The sequence below is a fragment of the Harpia harpyja genome, chromosome Z (assembly GCF_026419915.1).
Source record: "Harpia harpyja isolate bHarHar1 chromosome Z, bHarHar1 primary haplotype, whole genome shotgun sequence".
In the NCBI taxonomy this organism is placed as follows: domain Eukaryota; kingdom Metazoa; phylum Chordata; class Aves; order Accipitriformes; family Accipitridae; genus Harpia; species Harpia harpyja.
This window is the reverse complement of record NC_068969.1, coordinates 70,156,949-70,170,816: the sequence shown is the minus strand read 5'-3', so window position 1 is coordinate 70,170,816 and position 13,868 is coordinate 70,156,949. Positions and strand designations below refer to the sequence as shown.

General features: G+C 39.6%; 1 protein-coding gene across 1 annotated transcript; it reads right to left on the bottom strand.

Moving 5' to 3' along the window:
- Nucleotides 1-8,910: 8,910 nt before the first annotated feature.
- LOC128137382 (cryptic protein-like) lies at nucleotides 8,911-13,608 on the bottom strand. The gene is given in 7 exon segments (XM_052778265.1): nucleotides 8,911-9,309; nucleotides 11,284-11,390; nucleotides 11,495-11,609; nucleotides 12,497-12,670; nucleotides 12,782-12,831; nucleotides 13,335-13,423; nucleotides 13,425-13,608. Coding segments are annotated over 7 exon segments (684 nt in total). The 5' UTR covers nucleotides 13,449-13,608; the 3' UTR covers nucleotides 8,911-9,184.
- Between the last annotated feature and the right edge of the window lie 260 nt (nucleotides 13,609-13,868).

The following is a 13,868-nucleotide window of genomic DNA, read 5'->3' as shown; positions in this document are numbered from 1 at the left end:
CCTACTTTATCTTCAGGCTGTTCCTGAAACTCAGCTTCTTCAGCTCTTCTTGGTGCCTTTTTTTTACAGAAGGGGTAAAAATCAGATCTCAGATCTTTTGAGTTTAAACAGAAGTTGTAGTAGAGGGTGGGCTCTGTGGGAGATGGTCCTCCACAGATCCATGAGTGCTATATGTGCCAGCTAGAAGCGTTTTGTGCAGAAAACACTTTTATGTTTTGAAAGTGAGGATGAGTTAACTACGCTATTTGGAAATGAAGGGGTAGCACTTGCAGAATGTATATGGGTTTGCAGGTAGATTTTGGCACTGAATGAATAGGTAGTGAGACAGTATTATATCATTACATGGAAGACTCTTGGCAGAAGAGTTACACACCTGTGGTTTTCTACTGCCTTTTGTTTAATGGCAGCACAGCTGTGGTGTTAGCCTAGCTGTACTTCCAAGGATTTTGTACAAAGTTGGAAAACAGACATCCAGCATAGACTTTTCCTCAAGTCATTAGAAGAAGGCAGTTCACTGCATAGAGCACCATATAATTTTCCCTGACCTTAATGTTTCAGTGATTTGGGGTACACTGGTATAACTAAAGTACCAGTCTCTTTCTATTCTTAATTCCTAAGAACGTTATCACAGGCAGACCTGTTTACCCATAGCTTTTTCTAAGGTTAAAGCAACCCTTTAGTTTGCCTAGCAGCAGTTCTTATCAGTATTCAGGAGCAGAATATTACAGTAAAGGAGACCAGACAGCATATATGACAGTACCTGTTTCAATATATTTTGAATTATTAAAGAAATATTTTTATTGTAGCTAAGATAATCACATATGCATAATATCAAGGTCAGTGCATGAGGGTGTTAAGGAAAAACAATAAATGCAGTAGATAACTAATTTATCTCTTGGGAATGTTATTTCACGCACTGACACATTTTCCTCTTTAGCATCAATCTTTAAGGCTGAGTTCTGTGAAGTGTTTTAATTAACTTATCATCATGTACTTATTTATGGTGTCCCCAAATGATATTATCAAAACACAATAGTCTATTTTCTACCTCCACTCCATAAAATGTTCCAAGATCTGAATATTTATAGGAAATAGTGATTTTTGAAAACAAATATTTTCAAGCTTATTTTGCATGTGTATCTTGGCATGCTGTCAAACTTTAATTGCCAGCAACCAGGCAAAGCGTATACTCTTGAAAAGTAACAAGTCCCTGTTACTTCTTTTCATCTGGCTATCTGATAAAACTCCTTTAAAATTAGTATTCAGCACCTCAGAATCCATGCACGCAAGGCTGGTATAATTTGTCTTTCTGACACACTTAACCCAGCAAGTGGATTCCTTGGTCTCTTTGATAGAAGAGTAAGATTAAAGGTAATTATTTCACTTTCTGTAAGACATGGCACAGTGATACAAAAATCACTCTGCACGCCTGCAGTAGGCCGGATCACGCTTATTTGCTTGCTGCAAGTTTAATTTAACATGAGTGGAATGGTGATATGAAAACCACTTGAAAATAATGTATTATTGCCCATAGCTTTAGGTCTGTGATGCCCTTTATATAATTGTATGCTTCTTTTACCAGCCTAAGATTTTCTTTCTCCTAATTGCCTAGGAAAAACTGTCTCATTGATTCTACAGTAAATGTACGAATAGCCTTTTCTAAGTGCTGACAATATGCTCAGCCTTACTACATACAGGGAGATACATGGTTTGTAGCCAAAGTAGCTGATAATAGCAGTTTCATCTTTTGAAAATTACATTTAAAAACCTGACACCTTGCATTCAAATAGTTGCTGTGGTTTGCTTTGGTCATGTTAGGTTTTATCAGTAGTGTGAGGCTCAGGAAGTCATTCATTAGTGCTATATTCAGTTTCACACTTGTATCTGACTGCAAAGTTAAGAGTCAGTGTTATTAACTTCTAATGATGCCATCTCCTGGTGAGTGGTGCCTGTGCTGGTGTTGTGATCTAAGAGCAGTACAGAGAAAATGAATAATAAACAGCAAACCCAACAGGGCTGATAAAAACATGACTGAAGTAGGAGTGTGTGTACACTGAGGGTTTTGCCTCGGAGTATGGAGCCAGACTCTGTGGTGACAGATACCTTATTAACTGTCAGAAAAAAATCCATCAGTTTTTGTCAGTTGCTGAGGGCAGTTCATTCTTCCTATGCACTTGTACAGTGCCTAGCACAGCAAAATATCAATCTTGGTCAGGCACTCTACTAATAATATGGCAATGTTCTAACATAATGATGTTGCTTGCAATTCATGTTCATGGCTTTTAATGTTATTGTTTGCATGAATCGGTGCACAGATTGCTAATAATGTCTAATCTTCTTTGCTCCATTTCTTTGGGCTTTCTCTTTCTTCACTTGTAGCAACAAGTGATTGCAGCGTGAAAACCTACTCCAGAATTGCCTTCGGTCACTGGGCATGTATGTGCACACACCAACGTGCATGCAACAGTGCCAGTTCATTGGCTTGATAGACTTTTAATAAGCAGCCTCTCTGCAAATACTGGATGAGTCTACATTTTTAATACTGGTAATGAATGGCATCTTTTCTCCTGGTGAAAGGTATACTGGCTGCATTGGGGCACCTCTGTGTATAACAGTGAAAAAGTACTCTGGCCAAGAAAGTGATGCGACTGAGTATCTTCCCATGTGATCTTGTGGGGGATCAAGTTATTGATTATTCTTGCCTTCATAATGGATTGAGCTTGCTACACTTTTCATTGTAGTGTATATTTTCGTATCTTAAATGATACCTATATCTTTTTTTTCCTGGAACTTCTACAAATTTCAATATCCTTTACAAAATGAAGGTGTCAAAGAGGCATGTAATATTCCATGAATGGTGTCACTACTGCCAAATACATAATTATATTTTTCTCTTGTCCCCATGGGATGTTGTACTGCTTACACACTGTAAAAGGGAATTCATGACCAGATTTTCTGCCCATTGACATTTAGTTCTTTCCATTGTTTCTGCATTCCAGGTCGCTGTCTTCTTTTGAAAATAGGACCTACAATCTTTCTAACTAACTAAGCTATTAGCATTAAAGCAGTGATTATGTAACTGGTTTTGGCTTGTCTAAGTGTGGGCTCCCCTTCACCTTTGCTACATGTCTCTGCCACATCCCTGTGTCAGTAAAGATGGTCTTGCTGGAAACTAGGCCAATAAAATCAGAAAATAAAATTTTGGATGGGTGAGTGTACCTGGCTGTCAGCATGGCTGTACCTGATACCACTACAAAGGGGACAGTAGACACATGTCTTTCTGGTCTTGTTATCACCTCAAAATGCTTGAGAAAGCTGCACCATCAGGCATATATTTTGCACCTGGAATTCACATTTGCTACCTAGTTTTACCTGCATAGATGATTCCCTGTTGGACTGGAGGTTGGCCTATGTATATTTTAGCACTGATGTCTTACTGTTGAACTTTTGCAGTTGTTTTTGGTTAGCACCACTCATGACAGACATGTCACTAAGAGGATGTGCTCAAATAAAAGGAGAACAGCACAGGAATGTCCTGAATTGGCTTTTGTTGCATGTTATTGCACTGCTGGAGATGTACTGCACAGCATCTCTACACAGAGTCTTTTTTTCCATTGAGTTGCTACTCACAATAGCTGGGGTACAGCCTCTGTGAAGAACAGTGGAAGGGAGAGACACAGAGAGGGGAGCACACTCCTATATTTCTTGTTTCCTCTGAAGACTGATGTTAAAAACTTTAGGAAATTTCCAGCTGTGTTACCAATATGCATCATAAATGCTATTGACTAAATTTAACAAACCAACACTAGCATAGCAGACAGGAAAACAGAGCTCAATTCATTTTCAGCATCACATAGCCTTCATAATCTACCTTCAAAGCTAAAGACAATGTTTACTGACACTTTGTTTTCCAGCTGGGATTTCCTTCTTGTACAAGAAGAAGCTTCATTACTGGTGCTGCATTACATCATAGGTTTGAGGTAACGGAACATAATGTTGTGACTGAAAGAACAAGGCTGATGTCTAAAGCATGGGACTTGACAAGTCTGTTAATCTTCCTTCTTTTTTTAAACTTTTTGGTCCAAGAAACAGTCTTCAGAAGAGTTCATGTACAAAGTCAGGTGGGAAGGATCTTTGACACCTACTCTTTTTGATTCTGACTCTGCTTGTTCTGTTTAAAGATGCTTTTGCAAAGATTGTCTTTCCAGCATTGTACCACTTCTTCATCTTTAATTAAATTTTTCATGGTATTCCTTTCTATACTTTTTGGAAAGATGTAATCTTGGCAATACAAAAACAGGAAGCACAACTTTCCCCACAAAACTTTCTAGAATTTGACTAGGCAATTTTTGTCAGTACAGGAGACAGAACTGTCTGTTTCATTGGTCTATATATGAGATTTCCTCTTAGTTAAAACCTTTTGACATGCTTTATGAGTAGGATGAGTCACATAAAGCTTTCTGTTTAGTGGGTAGATACAAGCACCATATTGAAGAAAAGGGGCAAAAGACACACTGCTGGTAGGAGATGCAGGGTATTATGTGCCGTGCCTATTAAGGAAGTTAATGATCAGCACTGTTGTGCTGTCTGATGACAGAAAACCCTGTATGGGTGGGTTGAAAATGTCTCCCATAGTCCTGCCAGCCCCAGTCTCATGACCTGGGGCCTCATAGGTTGCGCGTCTGTTTCTGCTCACAAGTTTCTGTGCCTAGTAAAAGGTGACCAGGTATGCCCCAGACAGTGTGTGAAGCTCATAGAAGTATCATCTCAGCTGGCAGAAAAAGAGATCTCCTGAGTCCACGGGGTCAGCTGCCAGGAGGCTCAGCAAGGAAAATGTGCCTTCTCTAACTAGTGGGACTATAATGCCAACGCCTTTCTGGCTATTTGCTTTTGAGCCTTTACCAGTGCTTCTGTCTTGGTAGTACATTCCCAGCATTTCACCCAGACGTTATCATACAAATAATATCTGAAGTGTTGCAGGCTGGTTTATAAATTGTAGTTTTGTAAAGATGTGGTTGGGCTGCCGTAGATGAAGACAGCTGCTAATGAAAGCTATTGGTGTGCCAGCAGGTACCTGAAGAAAAATGCTAGGCCCAACATACAGAAGGCATCTGGTTTTATTCCAGTGGCATATGGCAGCTTCATGCCCTTAACAAGAAGTCACCCTCACAGCAGCATCAGCCAAGGGCAAGGTCAATCAGCCAAATGTGGAGGGAATTACGTGTTTGAACGTCTTCTCTGACCAAGAACGTGCTTTGCAATCACAAGGAGTACTCATGATGCTTGGGTAATTTTGCAGAGTGCAAGTATACAGCTGCTTGGTTGTCGTTAAGTCTCCCACGCTCATACATGACTGTGTTGTAAAAATGTGAGACAGGCAGTGAATTACACGTGATGATTGCAGGGTGACTAGATAGGCCTCCACAAGACATATGCCTATAACTTGGAATTCACAGGGCTGCTCAGTACATGAGCCAGCCTGCTGTACTATATCACCCTTCCAATAAACGGAAACCAAAATATAAAGTTGCTATACACTTGCTCAGGCACATGAAACTGGTGGGTGTAATGATCCAGACACATAGCCTGCTGACACACTGTTAGAGTAAGTGAAAGATGAATAATGAAATGTGTGTGGGTAGACCTTAGCAATCTTAAATATGCCAATTAAAAAAAACAACTCTGGATAAACAAGTGTGGGAAATTACTTCTGATTCTGTTTTGGCCGACAGGAAAAAAAAGGCCTTTTTCACAGTTATAGGTGAGGGAAGGCTATTGGCACCTATGGGCAGCATTAACACTTCTCAGGGACCACAGAAATTAATCTTTCCTTGCTAGGAATAAAGTCACATTGAGAGATAACCATCAGATACTCAAAAAGCTGAATGAGTGACACTTTTTCAGCACCCAGTGCCTGCAAGTTAGTTTTTCAGGTTTGTATGAGAAAACCTTGGTGCACTAGATGGCTTTTGTGCAAAAACGAATCACTTCCTTTAAAAGGGAAGGGTGTTAAGGGCAGATGGCAGCATCCCCCTGCAGACCTGTGCTGGGCTGTAGAGCTCCAGCTCTGGGAGCTCTTGGCTGCAGAGGAGGCAGCCCCCCACTGCAGCCCCCCACCGCCACGCTGCTCCCCCGGCCTGGTGTCCTTATCAGCAGCGTGCCCCGAGGAGTGCTGGAGGCTGGAGTGATTGCAGGGGTGAAGCCACAGAGGCAAGTCATGGGTTGCACCATTTGTTTTAGTTTTGGAGTCAACTGCGAGGAGAGAAAGCTCTAATGGCTCTGGGGCCTGTGAAACATTTGATAAGTATTTCTCTTTGAGAATGTGGCCACATATAGAGAGGGCACATGCGTGAACTTGTGGCAACAGATGTCTATTTTGCTGGGACATGCCATGTTTGATGAAGTGGCCTCTAAAGAGTTAGCATGAGGCTGGAGAGCAAGCATTGCTGTTTGCTATAAACAAACCTTACCAAAGTGCCTGTAATTGCACTGTTGGAAGGTTGGCCAGGCCTATATGGTAGCAGGAGAGGAAAATAATGCTTTCTTTTATCTGTTCTTTCAAACAGCTGGAGACAGATAAAAGCAGAGACAGTTTTAACCTAAGCAAAGATTGTGACTCTGTGCTTTCCTTTGTTCCTCAGTGCTTTCTGTTTTCTTCCTTCTTAGCTATATTTTTATTTGTGAATGAAACTATGCATGGGACAGCTTCTGAATGCTTTTTCTTTTTTTTCCTCTTCTTTTTTTCTTTAACTTAAGGAGATACCTATTTGTCCTCAAACTCAGTTCCTGTGGCTGCCTCTGCTTCAGAGGTATGCAAGGGCAACAGACACTGTGCTCCATTCTGCCTACTCATGGCAACTTCCAGAGCCCTGACACAAAGACCAGACAAACATCTTGCTCAACCAACCATCATGGAGGATATGTTTTGGCTTAATATGGTAGATGTAAAACAGTCCTGAAGCAATCATTTTCAGATTTTCCAGTAACACAGAATGCAGTGGCATAAGATAGAGAAAAGGAACTGTTACCTTCAGAACAAACGAACAAAAACCTTCTATGACTTCTTCCAGGGACACAGGAAAAAATTTTTAAATCCTAGCATTCCAAGTGAGTAGTGATTTACACTGACATTAATCAGAATCACTTACCTAGCTAAGTTCCTCATGCAATGCTTTGAAACTGTACCTTGCTGCTTCTATTTGAAACTGTAGAAACTGTACCTTGCTGCTTCTAATTAGATGCCTTGGACTGATGATTTGGTACAGCAGGAAAATGTTGCTTTGCTAGACTTTTCAATTGCTCTAATCCTTCAAGTCATACAGACCCAATAATGTATAGCTCCATTAGGGCGACTCTTGCAGGCACATAAGGCTCATCTACATAAGGAGTTATTCCAGTTCGGCTTTTCCTGATTAAATCTGCTGTGGATGTTATTGCAATAGAAATAGCTCTTCTGTTGTAAAACCTGTATTAGACCACTCTTTCCTTTTGTTAATTACAATCTTTTATGGCTCTGTATGTTTTCTGTAGGGATAAAAAATAAGTATTACTTCAGATATATTTTTACTGTACTATGTACTTTCAACATATCTTGCTGCTTTCCTTCAAAAAGTAAGGCCTATTTGAAGTACATTACAATCTGTATTGCCTACAGACTTCTCAGGTATGCTTTATGGCAAACCAACATGTTTTCACAATGGCATTCCTGCAATTTCAACATCTGATAAATAAAGGCATGACTATTTTCCTCCAGCTGTTCTCTTTGATATTTAATTGTCCTAAGCTGGTACCTCCTTTTCAAAGTCTGTGGAAACACAGGCGTATGGGTACGGATGAGTTTGTGGGAAATAAAGAGAAAAGGACTGTTTCTGGTCTAGTGCATCTAATGTAAAGAGTGAGAAACCTTACTTCTTCCACTCAACTCTAGTGTGTGGGAAGGTGCAGTCTGAATCCTTTGCAGTATTTAATATGAATATATTTTTACACAATAACTCCCTATAAAAGTCTGAATCTATGACTATTCAGTAACAAAGGCAGCCACAATATTATGTCATTTGTTGGTGATGCATCCTTCTCTGCTTAATAACTAAATTATTGTTTTGGTTTGTGGCACCAAAGAAATTAATAAAGACATTTTAAGAATTAAATTTATTGAACTTTTTAAAGTCATTAAGGATTTTATACATCAATAATGTCTTTTAAACCAACAAAATTATAAATCTGGTTGTTTCTATGTGGTAGCTTCACATGCAAAGAATGAAGGTACATTTTACACTTCCCTTTGCAATTTTTATTATATTTTTTTAACAAACTTGTTTCTTATGTTTGATAAACTTGCATTACAATTGCAGTTACACGTTCCAAACATTTTTTATTTTACAGCCTAGAAATACTCATATTTAAATGGTATATAAATCAAGACAGTTTTCCTATAGAAAAAGTTTAAAGAGGTTGCTCTTTGCTGTCCTTTTAAAAAGAAAAGAGGAGCTCATATTCCTGGGATGTGAAATAAAATAAACCCCTAAAAGACAAATAATTATCAGCTATGTGTTCTTAAGAAACATATGCTTCCCACCTAAGATTATGCATATGTACAACTTAGCTGTAATAAATAATAATAAAAATGGAACAACTATATAACTTTTAGAGTTCTTCTGTATATTAGGGTTTGAAATACACCTTCCTTATCTCTTCAAATTTCAGATTGTTCTTTCTACCCTGCCCTTTTCTTACTGTTTTGTTACAGGATATAATACAATGACAAATAGTAGATAAGGATTTTCAAGTTTAAATAAAGCCAAACATAAAAGCTCTTCAGAAATGAGATCAGCTTTATTTGTTAAAATAGTTGTACTATGTACAAAGGAAATAACTATAATTTACAATACTTAAGGCATAGTACATTGGGGGGTTTTTGCTTCCACTGGAAGAGCAGTATTTTAGAACTAAAGAATCATTAGAATCAGATATTAATAGTAGTAATAAAATAATAATATAATAATAAATACTTCACATTCATATAATCTGAATTTATAATAATCCAAGTATTTCAGCATTAACTAATACATCTTAATCTGCCTCCAACATGTAGGTAGAACTGTCTTCTGCAGCTCACAGAAGAAAAAAGTTGTATGAGTCAAGGCGAGGGTTACATCAGCCCTAAAATATTTCCCTTTGTCCGGTTTCAGAACTGCCAGCAGCAGAATGCCAGGAGAATGGTGATCAGGCAAGCAAGTGCAAACACTGTTTGCTGTAATCTTAGCCCATTAGAATATAGTCTAGTAATTTCCTCCTTTTCTGATTTCAGTTCTAAAAAGAAAAAAAGAATCAAGAAAATAAAATGGTTAATGAGTATAATATGTAAATTTTAAAACATAAGGATTTTCAACATACTTTGAAACTCCTCTGACATCTCACAGGTACTTAAGCTAAAGGTATCAGCTGTTAAAGCCAATCAAAGAGGCTATTCTCAGGGGAGATGTGAATAGATGTCCCATCAATGATCGTTTGAGGAGCAACTGATAGCACTTATCAGCTCTTGCAGGCATTAATCTCAGAATAATCAAAAGTAAATACCAAGCAAAAGCAAGAGCAAGATCTTCACAAGAGGTATGCACTCAAGTCTGCATGTAGCCTTTTAACCCTTCCTTTAATAAGAAGGGGCTTCGTTTATTAGCACAAGCGGAAAGCCATACCCTCATGCATGTGAAAGCTACTGAGTCCATGATCAGTGGATGAGCAGACGATTCTCCACTGCCACCTTTATTGCCTTTGTTAAGCTGAGCTCAAGAGTAGTAAGCAGTATACTGCTTTTACCGAGCATGGGAGGCCTGTTAGGTCTTTTGCTCCTGTAATGAGAAACAATAGGGCCGATTCAAAGGTGAACACCCAAGGGAACTTGGCATTTAACTCTTCTGAAGAGTTTAAGGAGCAAGTTGGGTGCTACAAATAATTAGTCAATACAGAAGACTTCAAGGCAAAAGTGGTTTTGGTGGTGGGTTTTTGGTTTTGGTGTTGTGGTGTTTTTTTTTTTTCCTGTTTGTTTGTTTTTTTCCTCCCCTTGTGGTTGCAAAGATAGGAATGTCACCTTTGTTTTGCATTTCAGTTCTTTGGACTTGTGGGCTTATCACACTTTAGGGCATATCCTGGGACCTAAGAGGCTCAAGTTTTGAAATTTGTATTTATTTCTGTGTTGGTGGTTTAACTCCAGAGACACAGCTTCAATGCACTGCTACTTACATAGGAATGTGGTCAGGAAAGAAGAGGCTGGTAGTTCCTTAGGGTGCAAATGAACCTTGAAGCTATTTAGGTCTGTTGTTTTCTTACACTGCTAACTAGTGATGTTGGCACAGCTGAAGTATATATCACAGCACAGGGTGGGATTGAGACATCATACATGGAAAAGGGCAAGAATATTCTGCACTAACTTTGCCACTGGAGAGAAAATATTAAATTCTTAATAGTCATCTCAGAATATTGAAAATAGTTTGGATCTCAGTAGCCAGTTCTCCATGGAAAATAAGTACCTGTAAAGCAATCCTTCAAGTAAGTTTTTATTCTAGCTGATACACTGTTTTCAAAAATACTCAGATCTTTATACAGGGATTTTCAGACTGGTGTATAAAGACTTGACTTAAAGTAATTTAGTCCTTTTGAGGAGATGGGTGCTACTACTTTACACTGACCAGGATTATGGCTACACATTTTTTTGTGGATTGTGCTCAATCTTAGAACTCTGTACAAGAATATTTTGAAGATTAAGATACAGATCTTAAAAGAAGGTTCAAGCTAGTTTTCTGCCATTTCTGTGTTAAGTAGCTTACGCAAGAACATGCAAGTTTTCAGTACTTGTTTCTGTAGTGTAGTACTGGTTTCTACTTCTACCACACCAGCTTATGCTGCTGTTTTTTCTTTCCTCATCTAAGAAAGATTTTTGTACGCTTGGATGTAGTTTATTTGTACAAATTGTCCAGCTTAAGTGGGAAGTCAGACACGTGCAGGTTTTGTAAAACAGAGAAATATCTAATCCTGTAATTTTAAATTAAAATGGGGGAGAGTTTCCTACTGCATGGGATTATAAAGGTCTCAAAGTATTTTATGTGATGGACCATGCAGGCAAAAGCAGTATTATTTACTGTCTCACTAATGCATTCTCTAAAACAAAGCAGGCCACTGCAGAAGTCTAAATAGAGAACATACAGCATCCTCCAAGTACCCCACCTTTGCAGAAGGCAATTCTGTTACCCAAAAGATAAAAATGGTTGATTTAACGCCATTCCTTACCACAGTTGTGCATTATTTCTGAGAGGCAGTTCAGAGTACCATAGCCACACCGACACAGCCAACAGCCCTTCAGCACCCAGGCGCCGTGGGCAATGCTGCCGCAGTTGCTGTCAAGGACAAGGGAGACTTTTGGTACGTCCCTGATCCCACCACAGAAAATAACCATCCAGAGCAGCTTGCTCACTTTCTCTGGTTTTGGTCTGTTTTTTACCTTTGCCGCTCATCATGTTCACAGTATCTGCCAGTGAAATGCTTTAGGCAGGCACAGAAAGCCCCTAGGATACAGGTCCCTCCGTTTTGGCAGCAGTGTCTGTTCAGTTTTTTACCTGCAAGGCAGAATTACAGAGGTTACCAAGCATCCCGGGGGCTCCGAACCTCCCCTTTTCCTCACTTGTTCTCTCAGGCCTCTCCAGTTGCCAAAGCGTCTTAAGGATATCTAGTTTTATTGTCTCTAAAGACAATAAAATTATCCGCCCGTTAGGAGTGTTTGTTCAGTTAAGCCCAGTTTGTTTAGTTAAGGATTAGAAGCAAACTACTAGGGATTACAGCACGGTCAAGAAGCAAGGCTAGCAAGTCCCGTAGCAGCATATATTCAAGTGAAATATTTCACTTTGACAGAGGCAGGTTTCAGTCACACTAAGAAACAGGGCATTGTTACCGGGAAGTGATACTTGTTTTTGAAGAAAGGAGGCTTTGTAACTGGGAAGAGTTGCTTAGTTTTGGGAGAGGAGGGGAACACTACCTCAAGACTTTTTCAGACTCCTGGGACTGAGTACCAATCTAAAACTTTATAGATGTGTGAGGAAACATAAGTCCTTCCTTGTTTTCTTTTTCTGTTAGTACTGTTGCTTTCAGACAGCTCAAACTTTTTTTTTTTAATGAAATAATATTTGGTCGTGAAATATGGTGAATTTTAAAAAATGAACAGAACTTTACAAAATTTTAAAACACTTCTGCAAATCCAAGGACCAACCCCTTCTTAATTTTTAGTATCCTTCCCTGTTTTCCGTTACCACTGTTTGCAGGTAAGCGATCCCCGGTTCTACCTTAAATTTTTATTACCATTTCCTAGGTGGCCACGGCAATAATTTAAATGAGTGGCCACAGAACCCAACCAGCTGGAATCTTTCAGGACAACAGTCAAAACATTACTGTGATATAATATTTTAAAAAGCAATTTTATGGCATTTTTTAAATAAATAATGTTACCTACTCTCTGTAATCCCAGTGAAAGGTACCAATGCCCTGGAATTCTGTTGCTTTCTGCTTTCGTAACTCTGATTCATGTCACTGACAGCATTTATAATACTTCCTTCGATCTTGGGCTGCTGCTTTTGTGCTGTGGCATTGAGACTTTTCACATCTTCTTCACGTTCTTTTTCACGGCCTTGACGAGTGGAAATATGGAAGAGAAGGGTAGCTTGTAATGAAACAATGCGCACTGCAAATGTACGAGAGAAACACGGGGCTGCGGGGGGAAACACGAAATTTTCCTTACCTTCTCCTAAATGAACAGCCTGCCACACCAGAGTCACAGTGAAAAGAATTCTACAAACACCAAAAAAGCTGCAATGAATTTGTGCTGATGAGACACAAACACCAAAACGAAGATTGGGGGGGGGGGGGGGGGGGGGAGGAAGGGGAAGCTTTTTCAAAGCTTTATAAAAATTGATAATATAAACTATAAATACTTTATGCCAGCAGTAATTCGAATTAACACATCAAAAATCTCAAATTGGGAGGGTGGGGCGGGCGGAGAACTGGGACACACGGGTTAGGCTTGCTTCCAGAAAGCTATGGATTCCATACATTTGCTGGTCGACAACCACTCAAAAAAGTCTCTTTCTGTACCTTTCTTTACCACAACTAGGTTGCTGCCAGCAGCTGCAAAAGCAAAGGCAAGAGGAAAACATTAGCCTTCACTTCACCCGTAGTTTCAGGTACATTTGTTCCTTTCAGCTTCCTGGGCTGATTATTAGCTGAAAAAAAGCACTGTTAAAAGGAAAAGCATCCTTGGCTAGAGAAGATCCCTGGCAGCCAGACAGCCTTACCTAACGTGATTTCCACAGTACATTTTCCTGCAGCCCGAAATACCCGTAAGATCCTCCAGGAAAGCTTGAGCCGAAGGAAGAGGTCCAAAGTCCCCTCACTGAAGGCTGTTGCATGCAGCAGTCCTCACACCATAGAGGGCAACAAGAGAAGGAGAAAGGAGGATGGACGAAACCCTTCTCTTTTTGTCTAGTTTATAACAACGTTGAAAAGACATAGTTCCCAGTTGTACCGCTTGCTGAGCCCTCAGTGAAGTCCTGGCAGGCAGGCACCATCTCTCCCAGCTGGGTCTCCTTGGCCTGCCCCCGATTTACATGTACTGCTGAAGGGTGGAGCAAAGTAGGGGCACCTACTGCTGCGGGTAGATTTAAGGGTCCATGACCACAAAAACGCCCGAGCCAGGACAATCTCAGCTGCAGTTTATTTCTTAACATAAAAAGCCTTGTATCACCACATGCAGCATGGGGAAGAAAAAACAATTCTGCAGAACTACAACAGGTATATAATGAAGGTTAAAAAGCCTCAAATCTACCTAC